This window comes from Equus quagga, chromosome 17 (genome assembly GCF_021613505.1).
Source record: "Equus quagga isolate Etosha38 chromosome 17, UCLA_HA_Equagga_1.0, whole genome shotgun sequence".
NCBI lineage: Eukaryota > Metazoa > Chordata > Mammalia > Perissodactyla > Equidae > Equus > Equus quagga.
In genome coordinates, this window is record NC_060283.1 from 10,505,567 (window position 1) to 10,525,685 (window position 20,119).

The 20,119-nt window shown below is 61.8% G+C and overlaps 1 protein-coding gene across 7 annotated transcripts in view; it reads right to left on the reverse strand.

Moving 5' to 3' along the window:
- DAGLA (diacylglycerol lipase alpha) overlaps nt 1-20,119 on the reverse strand; it is a 63,235-nt gene that overhangs the window by 9,312 nt on the left and 33,804 nt on the right. For 5 of the 7 annotated variants that reach the window (XM_046644907.1, XM_046644912.1, XM_046644906.1 and 2 more), the window contains exons 2-13: nt 16,060-16,198; nt 15,655-15,866; nt 14,188-14,289; nt 13,597-13,735; nt 10,179-10,266; nt 7,502-7,636; nt 7,058-7,135; nt 4,934-5,058; nt 1,563-1,716; nt 930-1,013; nt 734-811; nt 205-285 (exon numbers count right to left, since the gene is read on the reverse strand). In XM_046644907.1, the coding sequence (XP_046500863.1) occupies nt 205-285; nt 734-811; nt 930-1,013; nt 1,563-1,716; nt 4,934-5,058; nt 7,058-7,135; nt 7,502-7,636; nt 10,179-10,266; nt 13,597-13,735; nt 14,188-14,289; nt 15,655-15,866; nt 16,060-16,154 (1,371 nt within the window). In that variant the 5' untranslated portion in view covers nt 16,155-16,198. Of the gene's footprint in view, nt 1-204; nt 286-733; nt 812-929; nt 1,014-1,562; nt 1,717-4,933; nt 5,059-7,057; nt 7,136-7,501; nt 7,637-10,178; nt 10,267-13,596; nt 13,736-14,187; nt 14,290-14,508; nt 14,679-15,654; nt 15,867-16,059; nt 16,199-19,237; nt 19,374-20,119 lie in introns of those variants that run through there. The other 2 variants (XM_046644910.1, XM_046644913.1) reach the window with 2 other exon arrangements.

Sequence of the window (20,119 nt, forward strand, 5' to 3'; positions counted from 1 at the left end):
GAGGAACTGGTACAAAAGAGAAAGGGGTCAGAGGAGGTGGGAGGGACCGAGTGACGAGGAGGCTGGGAGCCAGGGATCAGAGGACAGCGTAACAGCCCGGCCTGTGGGGAGGGTCCGTGTTCACCCATCCTGTCCCCAACCTATTGCCCTGGGGAAGGGAGAGCCAGGCATGGGGAGGGCTCGGTGGCATGCAAAACGCCTCACCAGGTCTCGCCCGAAGGCCTGGGACAGAACCATCTCCTGCTCCAGCTTCTTCTTGATGTACTCAGCCGAGAGGACCATCCCCTGGGTGAGGAGGAACAGAGGTGGGTGTCTTATGGAGGGAGGGAGGCCCCTCCAGGACCAGAGACCACAGGGACCAGTGGCTCACTAACCATGTCCCCCTCTGGTCCACACGATCACCCGGCTGTGGGGCTGGCGGACGTTTCATCACACCATTCCCATTTCACAGATGAGGAAACCAAGGCTCAGAGGGGCTGTGTCTACCTAACCAGTGTGACCTCCCAGCTGCCTCGTCAGGCTCTTCTGCGACAGGATGGGGGCCCAGCAGGGCTGTGGGGGCCCCAGCAGGAGGCCGCAGGATTCCTTCCAAAGGAACCCGCGCCTCTCTGACCATCTCCCCCGGGGAGACCCGCGAGCAGAGAGGAGCCCCTACCCCAAACACAGGACAGGTCTGCGCGGCAGCAGAGAGGGGAGAAGGCAAGGGGCCATCGGGGCCCAGGAGGAGGGGTACCTTGTGTCCCAGCCAGGTGCCATGGTGCCCCTCCACAGGGAGGCGCTCGGCGTCACCGGTCAGGTCTGTCAGGGCGTCCTATGGGGAGAGAGGACAGGTGGGGGCGGGGCTGAGGAGGACAGGAAGAGGGAGGTGGGCACCCCTCGGGGGGTAGAGGGGGTCCACGGCAGGGGGCTGGGAGCCACTGGCAGGGTACCTTGGGGGACAGGGTTCCCCGGATGCTGATCACCACCTTCTTCTTGTCATGGTCCACGGCCACGTAGAAGGGGGTTTCGTAGACCTAGGAGGAGGTGGCTCGTGAGCCTGAGCAGCCCTGGGAAGTGGCCAGACTCGGGGAAGGGACCTTAAGGAGGTTTTCCCGGCCAGGAGATCTGACTTTGTGAGGCACTGGGCTGCTGTGAGACTGCTGGGGCTCCCAGGGGTCGTGGTAGATCCCTCCGACCAGCACCCAGCCCTCTCAGCCGCTCTGACTCGAGCAGCCCTGAGCGCTGCCTCCAGCCTGCGGAGTCCAGAGGGGCTGCCCCCTCCCCAACCCTCACCACTTCTTCCCCCTCTCTCTCCCCAAACGGCTGGGGCAAGGAAGCCCCAGTACTGGGTGTAGGGCTGGGGTCCGCTTCCTGCCGCAGAGGGGGTGCAGGCCAGGGGGTGGGGAGAAGGAGGGGCCCACCTCTGCCTGCCCCATCGGGAAGGCCTGGAGTTCGCTGCTGGCAGTGCCTGCAAAGCCAAGGGCTCCCACAGCCTGGGAGGACGGCTCGGCACTCCCGGCCCCAGCCCCCAGCCCCGCCTGCGCCCGGAGCCTGCCGAGGACAAAGGCCCACCAGCCCCTCACCGCATCGTGGCAGGAGGTGTAGACGATGTCCACTGCGGTCATGTTCTCGTCCAGGAAGTGGCGCCGGATGGCAATGGCATTGCAGCCACAGCAGTTGTCCTCCTCGATGGTCACTCCAGGGGCAAACCGGGGCCGCGCGGGGCACAGGCAGCACCTGGGGCAGGGGACAGAGGGTTCAGCACCGGGGACCCTCCATTAGAGCAATATCCCCCTCCCAGCCTCTCGGGACCCTGCTCTTGCAGCACCCCCACTGGCCCCTGTCTCCAAACCTCCCTGGTTAAGCTCCACCGGCCGGTTCCCAGCCCTCCCCCGACGTGGCCTCTTGGCAGCATGTGACCAGTGGGCCTCTCCCTCCCCTCAGAAATCGCCCCCCCACTCACAGCAGGCACCTCTCTCCTGGGTGGTTCTCCCTCACTGGCAGCCTGCCTGGCCTCTCCCCGAGGGCCTAGAGGCCAGGTCTGGACCTCCATTTCCCACTGGCTACACCCGCTCCTGTGGGGCCCCATCCACTCTCAGGCCTGCTCATGGCCTCCAGACGCTTCCACCCAACCACCCCCGTCTCCTCTCAGACCTCCCACAGGGTCGCAACCTCTCCAGGTCCCAGTGCCCGATGGCCCGCCCCCACAGGCTCCCTGCAGTCCTCCACATCCCCCGCTCATTGCTGGGCCCCACTCTGGGGCCACCTGACTCCAACCACTTCCCTCGCCGCCACCCCTCCGCCAGCTCCGAGCTGCCATTCTCTCTGCCTCGGGGTGTCGCAGTGGCCTCCTGATTGGTCTCCCTCGCCTACAACTGCCCCCTACCTTCTCAACTTGGCAGCTAGGACCCCCTTTACCCTGTAAGTCAAGCCACGTTTCTTCACGCAAAACCCTACAATGCCGCCCGCCTGCCCAGTGGAAAAGCTGTAGTCCACGCAGGGGCCGAGTCCCTGCCCCATCTGGCCCCGCCCAGAACCAAAACAGTGCCAGGCAGACAGCAGGCTCCCAGAATGAACGGGTGAGCGGCTAAGCTGGGCACCCAGCTAGGGGAGCAGCTGCTCCTCAGGCCACCAGAGGGAGCCAGCACCCAACAGATGGGCCCCGGAGCCCTGAGAGCATGTGACCCATGCCTGCCAGCTGTCTCGAGATGACAGCTGAGATTTTATTAAGAATCATGAATTTCAAGGATGCTGAAAGGTTTGTCTCCACTTGAGCGGCACCTGAGGGACTGTTACATACTTTCCAATAGGGAGAGGCCTTGATGAGAAATCCCAGGGTCAGGCCAAGTCTGGGAAGCCACCGGGCCTGGGGTGGGCGACCACTTCCATGCACGCTGGGAGGGCCGCCCAACACTGCCGAGCCAAGCGGGGGTGGGCCTGGGGCTCAGGGTGGGCCCCTTCTCGGGCAGCTGTCTCTGTACCTCAGCCCCGTCCTCTGGCACCGAGCACATGGAAACCACAGTGTGGCCTTTGGAGACAGAGTCCTGGGCTTGAATCCTCGCTCTGATGTGACCCTTCCTGACTGTGAGGGCCTGGAGGGCGCTAGGCCGTCCGAAGCCTCAGTTTCCTCCTCTGTAAGAGAAGCTGCTGACAGCTACTTGGCAAGGCTGGTGTGAGACCACAGGCCCCAGATGCAGAAAGAACACACAACAGGCCCTCGATAACTGCGGGCTCCCCCTCTCTCCAGGCAGAGGGCTGCCTCTGAGTCCGTGATCGGGGGCCAGGGACCCGAGGACAGCAGCAGCCCAGCAGTCTGGAAGGGAGGGGCCCGTGGCATCTTTGAGGGCAGTGTCCCCGCAGACAGGAGGCCATGGGAGCCTGAGCACCCTCAGGGGCAGGGCTGGAGCTGAGTGGGGTCTCCCGAGGGTGGTGGGGCCGTAGGCAGGCCTGGCTGGCATGCTCTGCGTGGGACGGGAGAACCTCTCCCAGGTGAAGGGCGTGGGCCCAAGGGGGGTGGGCAGCCCTCCTTCCTCCCGCCAGTGCTGGCACCCTGGGCTGCACTCAGAGAAGGGGGCCTGGCCCTCTGGCCTCTATCCCGACATCCTTGGCTGTAGGCCTGGACTCCAGGCCTGCCTCCTCTGTCCCCCAGGCACCTGGTTCTTCCAGGCGGGGACCCGGCTGGGCCCTCATGGTGTCCAAGGACCCTCTGCTCCCTCTCCCTGCAGCAGTGAGCTGTACAAGACGCCAACATCCCTCCTGTCTACAGGGCACTTCAAGGGCCCAGCCTGCCAGTGGCTCCCTGGCTTCTGAAATATCCTGCGGGCAGGCAGGACGGACACTGCCTGTACAGTGATGTCCCCACCCTGCCTGCGAGTAAAGGAGCAGGGCCTGTCAGAGCCCAGGTCTCAGGACTCCTGGTTCAGTGCTCATTTTGAGAAGCTTCCTATCCGTGGCGGGGACTCCCAATGACGCTGGGAGGAATGCCAGCTGTGTGCCGGCCGGCAAAGATGCAGAGGGGACATGGGGTGCCCTGGTCTGCTCTGCCAGTTGCTGGGGGATGGTGAGAACAAAGTCTGGGAGCCACTCGCTTTCTGGAGAAGTACGGCCCCGCAGGAGGGGTGTGGCTTCCATGGGCCCCAAGGGCAGGGTGTCTTGGACAGAAGCTGCCCGCCCAGCACGCCAGCCTTTCCAGAACAGGGAGCTGCCCTCCTGCCTGGCCTGGGGAGAGGGTGGAGACATCAAGGATGGGGAGGGGCCCTCCCGGAGCTCTGTCCTCAGCTGGCCACTTAGGAAAGCAGAGTCCACCCCAGGCCTGGATACTGGCTGGGCTGAGGGTGATGTCCAACCGCAGGCAGGTCCTGGGCTGAGGCCTTGCCAACTCCTGGTGAAAGGGTTGGAGCCTTTCACAAAGGGCCTTCTCCAGGCCTTTCCAGAGGCCTCTATGGATTGGACCTCTACCAGGAAAGGCCTTTCTTTCAAAAAGGCAGAGCACAGGAGGGTTGTGGGGAGGAGAGAAGCTGTGGGCAGAGGGGAGGGGTTGAGAGGGGCAGGGAGGGAGACGGGAGGAGAACCAGCAGTGCCAGGTACTGGGCAACATCTCATGGAAACCATGCCAGGAGGTATGTAGCACCATGCCCACTTTACAGATAGAGACACTGACATTTGCAGAGGGAGACGAACCTGCCCAGGGCTGCAAGGGACAAAGTCTCGATTCAAAGCCGGAACTGTGTGATTCCAAAGCCAGCACTCCTCCCCACCCAGGGACGATGCAGAACCAGAAAGGTCGAGGTCCAGAGATGGGGCGGAAGAGAAGCAACGCAGGCCGCAGGGGAGGTTGGGTGGGCAGCAGGCACAGGCCGGTTAGGGAGATCCTCCCACGGGCAGGCGCCGCCCCATGACCTCAACCTGTTGTCCACACCTGCTGGCCGGCCGGGAGGACGGGACGGGTACTCACGAGCAGGACCGCGCCAGCTGGCAGAGGCCGCAGGCGGGCTTCCGCATCAGGTACATGGGCCAGCCGTAGGCGGCCAGGGCGAAGAGCATATAGTAGCAGACCTCTTTGTAGCGCAGCATCTCTTGCTGGAAGAGAGGATGCGGAGGGCAGTCACCCCCTGCCCTTCCCGCCTGCAGCCTCAAGGCCCCTGGGCGCCCCTCGATGGGGGAGGGGGCTCCCTCCGAGGCTCCGCAGGGGCTGCAGACCCCGCCACCGGCCCTGCAGGAGGGACTGCTCCTTCAGATGATAATTGCATTTCCCTAATTATCTCCACGCAACCAGCGCACGAATCCTCCGAGAGCTGTCCTGTTGCTTCAGTCTCAGAATTAACGATTTGGGGACAGAAAAATGCTCGGAGCCCTAGATCGATTTTCTTGCCCATTTTCCTGAGAAGACAGGGGGAGGCATGGGCAGCCATCACCCCTCCTCAGCCATCAGGCCCTGGGAAGGGACATTTAACCCTGAGAGGCCCTGGGCCTCCGGCTGGCGGTGTCCGGGCCTCGAGCAGACACTGGAGACACTGAGATGCTGGGTGACCAGACATGTCGCCAACCGTCTTGGCCTCAGGGTCTCTGTCTGCAGATATAGGAGACTCCAGCTTGACTCAGGGAGTCACAGGCTCCCAAGGGGCGTCTGGGGCAGATTGGGATCTCCCGGGAGAAAGGCGCCGGTTGGAAACCGGGCGTCTGAGGCAGCGGCTGCTGTTATCAGTCTGCTGGGCAGAGGGAGCGGGAGGCACAGGTGCCCAAGCGAGGCGGCTTCCGCGTCCCGGGGCCCCAGGCAGCGGAGGACTCCTGCACTTACACTTAGAGGGAATTAGTCACCTTGTAAAAGTTACAGAGGGCCATTAGTCATCTTGTGAAGTTCAAGAGGCAGCCTTAATCAGGGCCCGGGGCGGGCTGGGGGGGCGGGCTCCGTCTGCTCTTCAGGAACCAGCCAGAGAAGGTAATTATCCTCCTGCGATCCTGGCAGGGCGGGGCACGTAGCCTCTGGCAGGTGGCAGCGGGACCCCAGCCCCTCGAGCCATGGCAGCCTGACCCCTTCTCGCCTAGTGGTCAGGGGTGGAGGGAGGGGTGGTGAGAGCGAGCCAGGGCAGCCCTGGTCAGCGGGGACAGGCTGTTTTCAGAGGGGACACAACTCCTGCTTTGGGGGGTGGCGGCAGATGGAGAAATGAGGCTGTTCCGGGCACTGAGGTGCAAGGAGTGGATCCTTCTAGTAGCGTCCCGACTGGCACCGTAGTTTACTGACACCATGCTGGGATCGGGACTCAGGATGGCTCATCTCCTCCCCACCAGGGCTCTGGGGGGAGGTGTGCCCAGCGCCACCTTATACCCACAGGAATGGGCTCAGAGGGCATCAGGGACTTGCTCAAGGTCACAGCGTGGAGCTGCTGCACACCAAATTGGTCTACTCTGGAGGCAGGGCTGGCTGTACCCCCACAGGGCGGGTCCACCTCTACCTGTGACACACATGTTGGATTTCTATTAAAGGTGCCTGCAAAGAGGTTCAACTCCTCAAAAAGGCTTAAAAACCAAAGTGCTATGTCTCGCTGCCTTTTTTTTTCCTGAGGAAGACTGGCCCTGAGCTAACCTCTGTGCCCATCTTCTTCTGTTTTATATGGGGGATGCCTGCCACAGCACGTCCCACAGCATGGCTTGATAAGCAGTGTGTAGGTCCGCGCCTGGGATCCGAACCAGCGAGCCCCGAGCTGCCAAAGTGGAACTTGTGAACTTAACTGCTACGCTACCGTGCTGGCCCTTTACTGCCTTTATAACAACCACAGCAATAATAATACCAGCTCACCCTCATGGAGCACTTTGTCACCTTGAGAGGCTGGGACAAGACATTCTGAGCACGGACAGGCAGATTTGGGGGTTTCATTGTAGGACCAGCATGATGGGGAGATTCTCGGGAGGAAGGTGGCGGTAGCTGAGAAGAGAAGCTGTCTGGAGAGCTGAGGGGGGACTCGGGACAGAGCAGGTGTGGCCGATGCTGTGACTGCACAGGTCATTCAGCAAAGGGAGACAGGGATCCAGCCAGGGTGCTGGGGCGTGGGGGTTGGGGGGAGGTGTGGTTCTGACTCACCGAGTTCTTGAGGTCGAGGTACTTGGTGTTTCTGGTCACGGGCATCCCAGACAGGAAGGCCAAGATGTCATTGTTGGCCTGTAAGACAGGCTTGTGAAGGTGGCTGCCCAGATCCAGCTGCATGGCTGAGAGGGGCATCCAGGCCCCCGGGCTCTACGCCCATCCATTAGGCATCATCCATCAGGCCCCTGTGGTTAGAAGGCCCTGCGGCCAGCCTGGGCAGCAGCCACACACGGCCCAGCAGAGGGAAGTCACTCAAGCAAGAGCCGTGAGTGGCTGGCTGAAGGGATGAGCTGGGGAAGGGAGGGGAGCGAGCATCACGGGGTGACCTCCGGGGCCCAAGACGGTGCACGGAAGCTGGGCAGCGGGGGCAGCTGGGGCGGCGGGGGCGCCTGGGAGGAGGCCGGTGTGGGGAGGCTGCCTGGAGAAGGGCCGGGTGCTCACCTCGTCCAGCACGGCGTTGCGCTTGGCCCTCTGCCGCTGCCGGAGCAGCACCAGGCCGGCGATGATGTCGGACGGCACGATGTCGAGGTCTCGGAAAAACTCAGCGAAGAGGTAGGCGATTTCCGAGTAGGCATCCTGTGAGGTCCAGGGAGGCAGGAGGCAGTGGCAAGGGAGCAGGAGAGAGGAGGAGAGACCAGGTGTGAACCCCCGGGGTGGGGTGTCCTCTCCGGGCCCCCTCCCCAGGTTCACCCCGGCACCTCCTTGGCGCCAGCTGGGCCCGACCCCGGGCGGCCCTCTGCAGCCCTGACCCTGAGGGCCCTGTCCTGGGCTCTGGGCTCCCGCCGAGCTGGCAGTGGCTGCCTGAGACAACCCCTGACCCTTCTCCGTCCTCCACCTCCCGGCCCTCTTCTGTCCTCGAGCTCCTATGGCACTCACCGTCGACCACGCACAGATGCCAACGTGAGCCACTTCCTGTTCTTTCCCCAGACACTAGGAACCAAGCCCTGCACGGCCCGCTTGTTTCTCCTCCGGCCTTTCTCTCTAGCAGAGAAGCCAAAACTAAGCTCCTGGCTGCTTCCTCCCCGACTGAGTTTCTTCCCACCTCCCGCCAGCCGTGACCTTGAAAGGCCCCCAAAGGGCTCTGTGGAGCCCCTGGGTCTCAGGCCCCCTCCCACACCTGCCCGCGGCTTCAGGCTCGGGGACCCCCACGTGTGCCAGGAGAAGTATGCGATGCTGGGCCAGTAGCTCCTCTGGCTTCCCCCGAGCCCTGTCCTCAGGACAGCCCTGCCTAGGAGGCAGCCCTGCCGGCTGATGCTGAGTCTTCCCTGCGTCACCCCAAGAAGGAGGCTGGGACCTCTTCCCTAACCTGCTGGAGAGGCCGTGGTGGGAACAGACTCATGGCAACTGGCTCTCTCGCGCGGGGCTCCTGCCCGGAGTGTCTGGCTTTCGTAAGAGAAGAAAAACCCAGGGATGCAAACTCGAACACTTAATGGGGCCAAACAGAAGCTGCTACTGCTCAGCTCCAGCTGACCAGCCCTGTGAGGGGCCCACGTTGCCAGATCCAGAAATATGGAAGTTTACACAAACGCCCTTGATTTTTAAATGTTGGCATCCAATTCAAACATTTAAGCAACACAGCCATGGACTGATCAAAGCATGCTCTAGGGGCCGGCCCAGTGGCATAGTGGTTAAGTTCACACGCTCCACCTCAGCGGCCCGGGGTTCACTGGTTTGGATCCTGGGCATGGACCTGCACATGGCTCATCTAGCCATGCTGTGGCGGCATCCCACATAGAGGGTCTAGAAGGAATTACAACTAGGATGTACAACTCTGTACTGAGGCTTTGGAGAGAGAGAGAGAAAAAAAAAGGAGGAAGACTGGCAACAGATGTTTGCTCAGGGCCAATCTTCCTCACCAAAAAAAAAAAAGAAGAAGAAGAAGAAGAAGAAAGAAAGAAAACCATGCTCTGGACTGGACCCCTGGGCTATCAGTGTTTGATGGGACCCAGGGTCTGGGCCCCTCTATGATGGGCTGCCTTTCCCCCCGGCCCCTGCTTTTTTCTCCCTAACTCCCCCCAGTACATAGCTGTATATTTTAGTTGTGGGTACTTCCAGTTGTGGCATGTGGGACATTGCCTCAACATGGCCTAATGAGCGGTGCCATGTCCACGCCCAGGATCCAAACCGGCAAAACCCTGGGCTGCCGCAGCGGAGTGCACGAACCCAACCTCTCAGCCACGGGGCCAGCCCCTGGGCTGCCTTTTCACCAGGTTCCAGCAGCAGACTCTGCTCTGTGCCAGGAGGGGTGGGCGTGTCCCCGTGGGCCCTGACAGTGGCGAGGAGGCTGCTCCCTGCCTTCCGCCTGGTCTGCCTGTGGCCCAGGCCCTGGACTATGACCCCTCAGGACTCCCAGAGAGGCCCGTGGGGGGCTCCCCGCCCACCAGGGAACCTCGGGGGCTTTCTTACACTTGATTACTCACTCTATGGCTCACCAGGGGCTGTGGATGGGCAGGAGCCACTCAAAGCTTCTGGTGGCTTCCGCGGAGGGCACTTTGCTGTCTGGCTCAGGCAGGACTGGTCTCCTGACCTCAGTGGCTCTGCCACTAACTAGCTGTGGGACACTGAGCAAGTCACTCCACCTCTCTGGGCCTCAGCTGCCTGATCTGCAAAATGAGGGGTGGCTGGATGATCTCTAAGGGCCCTGCCAGCGCTAGGGGCTCCATCTTGAGGACCCTGCCTCCCTCCCCTGGGGCCCCCTGCTGCCTTCCTTCTGCGGCACGCTCTTGTGAGAAGCCTGGCCCCTGTGGTTCCCAACGCGCCCGGGTGCGGAAGGCTGACTGCGCGTCAAGGACCACACTGAGCACTTCAGAGCTGTGATGGGTCTTCCAGAGAAACCCACAGCTGGTGACACGCTGCTTCTTGGTCTCCGGGTCGTCCTGATCTTTGAGTCTCTCTTCCCCTGAACTAGACCCTAAGTTCCAAGGGGTCTGTTCCCTTGACAAAGCGAGGGGTGGCCAATTCACACGCGCGGGAGTCGCTCAGTGAGGAACAGCTCCTCCCACCAGCAGCTGTCCCCCTGCTCCTGCTCACGGCCCAGCCTCCCTCCACCAGCCCCGCCCCACCCGGCCCTGCTGACAGCGGGACTGCAGCCCAAGGGAGGCGACGTCCTGGTACTTACTGACTGCGAGTCCTTCGTCCTGGTGCAGCAGAGGAACACTTTGAGCCGGCGTGACCAGCTGGTGGCCTGACCCTCCTCTAAGCGGTGCCTGCAAAGGGGGACAGTTGCTCTGTGTGAGGTCAGGGGGCTAGATCAGAAGAGCCAGGGCCCGGATGTAATGGAAACAGGGCGGCCTGTTCCCAGGACCCCACCAAAGGGCTCCCCGGCAGGGGGTGTGGGGGAGGACAGGGCCCAGGCCTGGCCAAACTGGGTGGCCAGTGACCTGGCCGTTGGCCAGCAGAGCACTCCTGGGGGGCACTCCTGCCATCGGCCAAGGCCGGGACTGAACGCCAGCATGCCCGGGGGCTCCGGAGCTGGGAACCCAAAAGTGGGCGCTGCTCTGAGGCCCAGGTGTCCTAGTCTCCAACCAAGAGCCCTGGGAGATGGCAGCAGGGTGCTGGGCCTCTGACTCATCCCAGGGCCTGGAGCAGACCTGCTTCCCTCAGAAAGGATTTCAGATACTCACCTTCTCTGTGCCTGGGGGAAGACGAAGGAGCTGGAGGAGGCCCTGAACATTAGAAGGGCAGGGCCCCACCCTTCACTGCACATCTGGCCCTGTCCTTTCCCACCCCCAGCCCCAGCCCCAGGGAGTCTGGATGCTCGGATGGGAGTCAGGGCACCAGGAGTCTGCACCCAACGGCAGAGCGACTGGCCAGTTACCCACGGACGCCCTTCCGATGCTGGTGCCAGAAGCCGGTGTGTTTCGGGCATAAAGATAACAAATGCAATGTTAAAAATGCACATTTCCAGACTGAGCAAGAAGGGGCCCACTTGCTCTTATGACATGCGCCCTCCTGCTGGCCCCTTCAGAGCCTGACGCCAGCGGGCAGTAGGAGGGAAAGGCACAGGTGACCCCGAGGGCATGCAAGGCACTTAGCATCCATCAGGAGTGACAAGCTGGGCCCTCCTTCCCGAGCTTCTTGGCTCCTCTCAGCGGCAAAAGGCCGCTTCCTGCTCCCAGCCCTGGCTCCACAAGGCAGCGGGTGACAAGGACGGTGGGGAGCCACAGGGCCTTCCAGGGCTACCGGGGGCCATTAGGAAAGTGTGCAAAGGAATTGCTGTTTCTGGGATCTGCAAGCCCTAACGGACTCGGGCAGCCTTACATCCTGAACCAACGTCCCACCTGCCAGCTGCTTGATGAAGGGACAGCATGCTAGGCAAGCTGGGCTCCCCAGGCATCACATTCTTAAACCCATTCTAACCTAACGGGGCTTCTAACTTCCCCGGGAAGTTCCAGCTGATGGAAGCGCTGACCAAACACTTGACTGCAGTACCCGTTCTGCCCACCAGGGGGCAGGTGGAGCCGGTGACAGGTTTGGTCTAATGCATCAGTCCGGCTCCGGAGACGAAGACGGGGAGAGACATATGAAATCTGCACAGAAAATTCGTGGACCAGCACCCCTCTGCCCAGTGGCTCAGTATCATGAAGGGAGAATAGACACTCCTTCTGCAAAGATCCAAGGTCGAGGCTCCAGGGAGTAGTGCTGGGAACGACCCATCTCCCAAGCCCCACCAGGTTTCACTGGAAGGAAAAAGGGACAAGGACTCGAACATCTTCCTGACTTCCAGAAACTAAAACAGCCTGTCGGTGAGGCACAGCGGGTCTGTGCGTGTCCCCAAACCTGGAAGTGGGTGAAGGGTCAGTGGGCTTGAAAAGGTCCCGGTTAGAAAAACTGTCTGCTGGTTTCAGAGCAGAGGGAGGGCGACTGGAGAATGGCCTGAGAGGTGGTCATGTTAACCAAGGCATGCCCAGCCCCGCCCAAGAGCTGGAGGAACCCCAACAGGTCCGGAGACTGCAGGAAGAGCTTCTCATAAAAATGACAGCCGTGGGCCAGCCCAGTGGCGCAGCAGTTAAGTGTGCCTGTTCTGTTTCGGCAGCCCGGGGTTCACCGGTTCGGATCCTGGGTGCAGACATGGCACTGCTTGGCACGCTATGCTGTGGTAGGTGTCCCACATATAATGTAGAGGAAGATGGGCATGGATGTTAGCTCAGGGCCAGTCTTCCTCAGCAAAAAAAAAAAAAAGAGGAAGATTGGCAGCAGATGTTAGCTCAGGGCTGATCTTCCTCAAAAAAAAAAAAAAATGACAGCTGCCACCAGCTCCCACTGCCAGCTGCCCTGGGCCCCAAAGGCAATTACCCAGAGTTAGGGAGGGGAGACTTTTTTCCAGGGCCCCAGGAACCCAGAAACCAGGTCGGGTGGGGGGTATGTGCTCAGAGTGAGCAAAGTGGGAGGGGTGGTGGCCACCAGCTGTGCCGGGAGGGAAAACGGGCTCCCGGGCCTTGGCTCCGAGACCTGGCATTTCGCACTGGGAGGTGGCCAGCCCAGGCGCGGGTGTGGCTCCTGCTGCGGCGCTGAGCTGACGTGGAGAGCCGGGGGGAGCCGAAAGAAGAGGCCGGGGAGGGTGGGGTGGGGGGATTTCTGCTGGACTTGGGGGCCTGGGCAAGCCGCTCCACTACCTGAGGGGTCCTGACCCTGGTGCTGGGGGCTGGGGATGGAGCGCTCCACCGTGACCTTGAGAAAGGTGACCTGCCCTCTCTGGGATATGGACTCATTCATAGAATGGGTCTCACTATAGCACCAGGGCCGGCGAGAGGAGGGAGCTGACTGCTCGTGGAAGGGGCTCAGTGCAGGGGCCTAACTCACAGTGGGAGCTCGATTATTGGGAGTTCCTGTGACCCACCCTGGAAGCCCCCCAGTCTTTTTCTTTCAGTAAACGGGAATTACTGAGACCCTGTCTGAACGCCTTCCCTCATCTTCTCTGCCATGGCACAGCTTTTGCCCTTCTTCAAGCACCATACCAAATTTACCCCCTCCAGGAAGCCTTCCTTGATTAACCTCCTCCAGCCCCTTGAATCCTAGAGGCAGCCTAGCTTAGTGGTTAAGCACAAGAGCTCTCCAGTTAGACTCCCTGGACTTGATCTCGGCCCCATCATGTACAGGCTGTATTATCTCAGGCAAGTCACATAACCTCCTTGTGCCCCAGTTTCTTCATCTGTATTACGAGGATGATGGTAACAGCTACCCCATAGAGTTATTGTCAGTTAATATCTGCAATGCTTGGTCGGTGTATCCACCCTTCCTGCTGTTACCATCATTGTCGTAGCACTGAAGATGAAAACAAGGCTAACAATGGCTACCGTTCACTGAGCAGGTACCAAGAATGAGCGTTGTGGGAACCACCATGTACATAGTATCTTATTTAAATCTCACAGCAGAAGCACGAGGCAGGAACTGTCATTATTCCCAATTTACAGACCAGGAAACAGAGGCTGGGAGAGGCTGAGCCCTTGACTGTTCACAGGTTGAGACGCAGCTCGGGAGGCGCGGGGCCAGCCCCTGCCCTCCCCTCAGCAGACCCACCCGCCCCACCGACTGACCGCAGGTTGTAGGTCCGCAGGTTGCGCTGCCTCCTCTTGGTGGCTCTGAGCTTGACGAAGGTGCGGCCCGTGGGGTCGAACACACAGAGGACAGTGATGCAGACGCTGAGGATGACCACCCAGTTGCAGACGACCATCCCTGTGGGGGTAGCAGTGGGACACAAGAGGTGCTGCGGACATCTCCCTGGCTCACCAGCTCTCAAGAAAGGGGCGCTGGAGCCTCTCTCCCCTCAGCTGCTTCTGAGGCCCACCAGCAAGGTCAGAAGCCCCTGGCCGCAGCCTCTGGCCACGTGGCCATCCCTCGCTGAGCCGTGACCCCAAGGCCCACCCTTGGCACAGAGCAGACAGCTCTGTGGGTTTCCAGCGAGGCGTCGAGGGGCCCTCAACTGTTGCCCTAGGCGGCTGTGCCTCCTGCTGCTCCCCCAGACCAGGGTCCCCCGAGGGGGGATGGCAGATCACAAGGCAGAAGGCCACAGACCGCCCAGCCAACCCGCCGGGCGTCCTCACAGAAACCGTTTCCTGCCGGTGGCGCCCAAGCTTCCTCTTCTCTAAACCGGCTCTGTCCCTTCCACCCTGGGCTGGCAGACATACCGAGGGTGACGTTCTTGGCAGTGAGGTCATTACAGGAGGTGTAATACTGAGTGAGCCAGACGATGCCCACGATGGCATAGATGAACTCGATCACCAGGATGGCTGCAAGGAGAGCAGGGCCCTGGCTGAAGGACGGCTACCGTCTGCCCTCCAGGGAGGCCCCGGAACCCTGGCCTGGTCCCTCCTACTGCGGGGCCTCCAACCAGCTCGCTAGCAGGGGCATGGGACCACCCACCGCCCCCTGCCACACAGGCCACGACGGGGACGGGCCCAGGGAGGTGGCTGTCCCACCACCATTCTGTCCTGTTGTGATGCGCCCACCTCCTGTCCTAGCTCACGGGCCCTCAGGCCCCGACACCTCCCCAAGAAGGTGACCGGATGATGACAGGCATCTCCCTGTTCTTTCACGATTTTAGAATGACATCCACGAACTCCGGAATCAACGTATTTTAGGCAAGTTAACTAGCCTCTCTGAGCTTCCGTTTCACCGTCTGTAAAGTGGGGGTGACAAGGACTACATTACAGGACTACGTGCGCTTGGTGGAAACTGCTGTTTCCCAGGAAGAGGGCTCCAGCACTTGAGGCAGGAGGAGGGAGGGAGGGAGTCGGGGGGAAGCTGGCCGAGCCCTAAGCCCAGGGCTGACATGGGGTCAGGGAGGGGGATCCGGCAGCCCCAGAGGAGACAGTGTTGGAAGAGCTGGCTCCACAGGCAGCACCATGTGGCAGCTAAGAGCCCAGACTTTGGGGCCAGACAACCCAGTTCAAATCTCAGCTCGGACACTCACGCATTTACTAGCTGTGTGACCTTGACCTCCCTGGGCCCCAGATGCCTCATCTGTAAAACAAGACCGATCACAGCTCCTCCCTGAGTTAACACGGGGGAAAAGGGCTTAGCACAGTTCCTAGAAGCACAGTGGACGTGTTCACTAGGAAGGACCAGAAGCCCAGCAAGAAGACAAAGGCTGGCCCCCCAGGGAGCTGGGTCAGGCCCGAGGAATCCCAGAAGAGGGGACAGTTTGGGGAAGGGTCACAAAGCAGCTGAAGAGATGCACGTGACCCAGAACAGAGGTTGGCAAACTTTTTGTGTAATGGGCCAGAGAGGAAATATTTCAGACCTTGCGGGTCATGCTCTCTGTCGCAACTACTCAGCTCTGGTGTTGTCACGAAAAAGCAGCCAGAGACTGTGAGCACATAAATGAACGGGTGGGGCTGGGTTCCAATAAAACTTTATTTACAGCAATAGATGGCGGGCCGGATTTGGCCCTCAGGCTGTGGTCTGCCCACCCCTGGTCTCGAGAGTAAGCCCAGTAAGTCTGTTGGTTGGCCGCTGTACACCGGTGCTGGCGGAGGGCCTGGCCCATTGCATGTGCCCAACACACGCTGGCTGAATGAAGCATGGAGCACAGGAGGAGGGTGGAGGTGGGGGTGGTCCGGAGCAGCCCCCCGGCCGAGGCGGGTGGCCCTTACCCAGGCGCACGTAGAGCACGTACTGCATGGATTCGCGGGGCTCCGTGTAGAGGATGCCCCCGCGCATGCTCAGCCAGATGATGGCCATCTCGGCGATCATGCAGCTCAGCAGGATGCCCAGGTAGCCGCGGCCGTGGTCCACCAGGTTCAGGGAGCAGGCCTCGTGCGGGTTGTAGACCAGGCCGAAGAGCACCACAGACAGGATCACAAACCTGGGGGACACCCGCGTGAGGGCCCGGCAGCCTGCGCGCCCCCCACGGCCCCTGCAGGCAGGCCCTGCCCACGTGGGTATCACCCTAAGGGGGTCGGGGTTTCAGACACCTCCTCCTGGGAGCGTGACAGGGTCAGGACAGATGGCCGGAAAGCCGCCTTCCAGGCCTATGCAGGTGTGGCCCCAAGACTCACCAGGTGGTGTGCAGGAGGAAGAGGAAGATAGCTGGCAAGACGAGGTCATCGCTGCCCACAGACCAGCGCCGCCGGAACACCACGATCCCGGGCATGGCTGGCTGCTGTGCGGAGGCTCAGCGGGCCTGACACTCACCTACTGAAAGAGAGCAGAGGACCCTGTGGCTGCCCGGGCCGCTGCGGAACCGGGCCACCTCACTCCCAGCCAGCTGTGCCCAGCAGCACAGGCATCTCTCCCAGGCCCCACGGCCTAGGGGCTTCCAGGCCACTGGAAATGCTGACCCATCCCTGGGCAGGACCGCCTCCCGCCCTATCTACCGCCCAGAGCCAAGAGGAAGGACCTCAGCAGCCACAGCGGCTTTGGCGTGAGGTCTCTCCTGCACCCCAGACTGGCACTGGCCCCATGGGATCCACTCTGCCTGAGGTTACTCCAACAGTGACTTTACAGCTCCATTCAAGACCTGGGCTCACCCCTGGCTCCCCACGTAGGATCGGGGGAGTCCCTAGGCACCCTATGGCCTTTCCTCAAGGAGACGTGGCCCAGTGTACACATTGCCGGGGGGAGGGAGGGCCCCCCAGACCAAGCACGAGCCGAGCAGGGTGGGTGGAGGGCTGAAGGCCATGGGGAATGTGGGGGTGAGGGCATGCATGGGGCTGCAAGCATGGTGGGTGGGAGGGCCAGCACAGAGTGGGTCTCAGTAAGTATCTGTCGAATGAGGTCTTCGCTGTCTTGCTTTGCTGGAACCCCGGGAGGATGCTCTGTGACTCGATTTTGCACCTATCAGACAGAAGTCCCAACCACAGCTAGGCCTCCTGGTAGGGGAGGACAGGGTGGACATAGGGGGTCAGGAGCATGGCTGGGGCACCCAGCCCCACTGCCGGAAAGGCCCTGGGTGAGCCCTGCAGGGTAACCCACCCTCCCGGCAACAGCACCTCCCATGCCACCCCGAGCCAGGCAGCCTTTACTGCCCACTGCCCAACTCTCTGAAGTCACTGAATTCAAACAGCCACAGGCAAGCTTAGGGAGGAGTGCCCAGGAATCTGGGGCCCGCACTCCCTAGGGCCCCAGGAATGAGGACAGTGGTGCAGGCCAGGAGGCTCCCCACAGGGAGTTGGTCCAGGAGATCCCAGGGAGGGGCTCCAGGGCAGCCCTGTGCTGAACTGTGCAGAGAGGGGCTGGGTGCCCCATGGGTGGGCAGCTGCCCCCAGGCCAGCAGGGGCTTACATGGCACCTGGTCCAGGGGCAGGCGGTCAGTCCGGGGAAAATGAGTGTCCACAGAGACAGGCATCACTCGAGAAGGAAGTGGCCGAGCCTCCCCCGCTGGTGGGCAAGGCCCTCAGGGTGGGCGAGGGGGTGTGGGTCCGGATGGTGGGCCGGCATGGCCAGCCCGACCCGTCTCCGTCCCCCTCTCCCTCTCTCTGGAGCAGCCACTTCATCCAGCCGCTGCCAGGCTGCTCCCGGGGAGCTGGCGGCCTGGCGGGCGGGCTGGCAGGCTAGGCTGCTGGGGTCGTGCCTACTCCTCCCCCCACTCTCAGGAAGTGACATCATCCCAGTCTCTCCGAGGAGGAGTCGGAGCACGGATTCTGGGAAGCAAGGAGAAGGATGGAGAGCGCGGGAGCCACATGGTGGGGTGGTTGGGGGCGGGGGCGGGGGGGTTCTGGGAACGCAGGGGCCTGGGGCTCCAGTGGTGTGTCTGTGACAAGCAGCTGACAGCACTGCTTCTTTTCAAAATGATGGGATGGGAGGGGCCGGGACACCATGGGTGGCAGCGGGGCTGGAGCAGGACTGCGCTGCCAACAGCTGGTGTTTCAGCCGCCAGTTCTCTACAGCCCCTCCCATCTCCAGGTGGCTCTTGGAGGGTAAGGTGGAATGTGGGGGGGGGGGGCATGCTCAGGGTGCCCCCCACACATGAATGGAATGACTGAGAGGTCTGGCACCAGCAGGTTCCCAGCAGATGCCGTAGCTCTGCATTCCCTCTAATCAGGCCAGCCCAGGGGGCGGCGGGGGAGGAAGTTGAGTGCCGACCCGTGGAGGGGCTGGCGGGCGAGGCTCTTGCCCTTGCCAGCAGCCCAGAATATCTGCTTCTCAGGTTTGGCCCGCAGACCGCCCTCCCAATCGCCCGGAGGGGCACGCGCCTCTCATCCCCACCCTTCCCCTCTTGGAGTCTGGAGCAGCTAACACTTCTTCAATTCATGTGTACCATTCACGCAACACCCTCAAACTCACACACAGCCCCACACGTGCACACGGCCCCGCCCTCCCCGCTCTCAGGCGGGAGAAATGGGGCGAGCCTGGCACGAGGCCCCACAGAGGCAGCCAAGGATCTGTCAAGACCCTGGAGTGATGTGGCCAGTGCAGCCTCTGCCCCAGCTGTGGTCAGTGCCAGAGTCCACCCAGATCAGGTGGCAGGGCTCCTGCGGGCTGACCCCACTGGGCACCCCATGACAGGCCTGCATCCAGGGCCAGCCCACCAGCGCAGAATCCCAGGCACGGCGCTGGGAGCCCAGGCTGCCTGGCTTCAAACCCGGGCTCCAATACCCACTAAGCGTACGACTTACGAGTCGTGCCTCAGTTTCCTTAGCTGTTAAAGTGTCGCTTATCCCCACCCGCTAAAGTTCTGGTGAGGACCACGTGGGGGAAATGTCTGCGGACACCCTGGCCCTGCTGGATACGCCAGTGATGCCTCAGCGGGGGCGGGGGGCGGAGGAAGGGAGCCCGAGACCCTGATGGACCAGCCACCCCTCCCCTGCCTGGCCAGTGGCTCCTCCAGCTGGTCACCAACAGGTCATGGTCTGGGGTGGGGGTGACAGGGCCTGTGCTGCTGCTGGGGGAGGGTGAGACGACTCGAGTCCCTGAGGGTTCATAAATCTCAGGGCTGCTATTTTTGAGGGCCTGAAAGGCGCCCTTTCTCTGAGACCCCGGCCCTTCACAATGGGGGCCTGTTCCCCTGCTGGGATGTGATTTCATCTGGAGGAAATGTCTCAGGATGGGGAGGGCAGAGGCTACTTCCTGGCGTGGGGCTGCCACAGAGTCCCCCCCCCCCCCCCCCCCCCCCCCCCCCCCCCCGCCGGGGGGCCCCCCCCCCCCCCCCCCCCCCCCCCCGCCCCTGACCGCCAGGGCACAGGGTCCCTGCCTTCCAACAACCACAGTGGGGGGCACACAGCCTCGCCGCCTTACCCCAGACAGTGGCACTTGTAGGACAGGCGTGGTGTCCCCTCCAGCAGGGAAGAACAGGGGCTCTGCTGGCGGCCCCTCATCACATGGAAGGAATGACTTGATCAGCCCTGGGGGCTCCTTTCTCCCCCACCCACAAAGCCCAATTTCCCTGCTGGTGATTCAGACCCGTTGGTTAAGCAGTAACCATTCTGGGAGTTCCTTTTTCTAAAAATAGAAAACTCTTTAAAAATGCACATGCTGTCCCCTACTTTAAAAACCATCCATGGCTCCCCCTGGCCTTCAGGATAAAGTCCAAGCCCCCTAGGCAGCAGCTAAGGGCCGCAGTCACCAGCAGTCAGGCTGTGCAACCTTGGGCAGGTGCCTTGCCCTCTCTGAGTCCTGGAGCAGGAAGCTACTCCCCAACCTGTGGGGACAGACTCTAGCACAGATCCCCCCTGCTGCCGCTGGTTCCTTCTGGCTGGGGAGGTGCTCCAGTCCCTTCTCACACTGCCCCATCCTCCTTTCCCAACTCCTCCAAACTTGCTGTTCCCTAAAAACATCTCACTGGAAGATTCCATGCTTCGCTTGCCCCAGTTCCTCTGCCAGGCAAAATCCCACTCGTTTTTCTAGGCCAGCCAAAAGTCACCTCGTCTCTGGAATGCTCCTGGCCAGCCCCACCCACCCCCCCCTTCTCAGGCGGAACAGGCTGCTCCCTGACAGGACCACCCCAGACCCCTCACCCCAGTGTCGCGCTGGGCACACTGTCTTACAGTAAACCTGCTGATTCCTTGCTGCCCATTCCAGCCCCGGCTCAACTCAGAGTCCCTGAAGGCCAGGGTCCCGCAGCACCGTTCATCTTCACACTGCCCTCCCGCCTCTGGAGGGTGACACAGCCAACCTCGA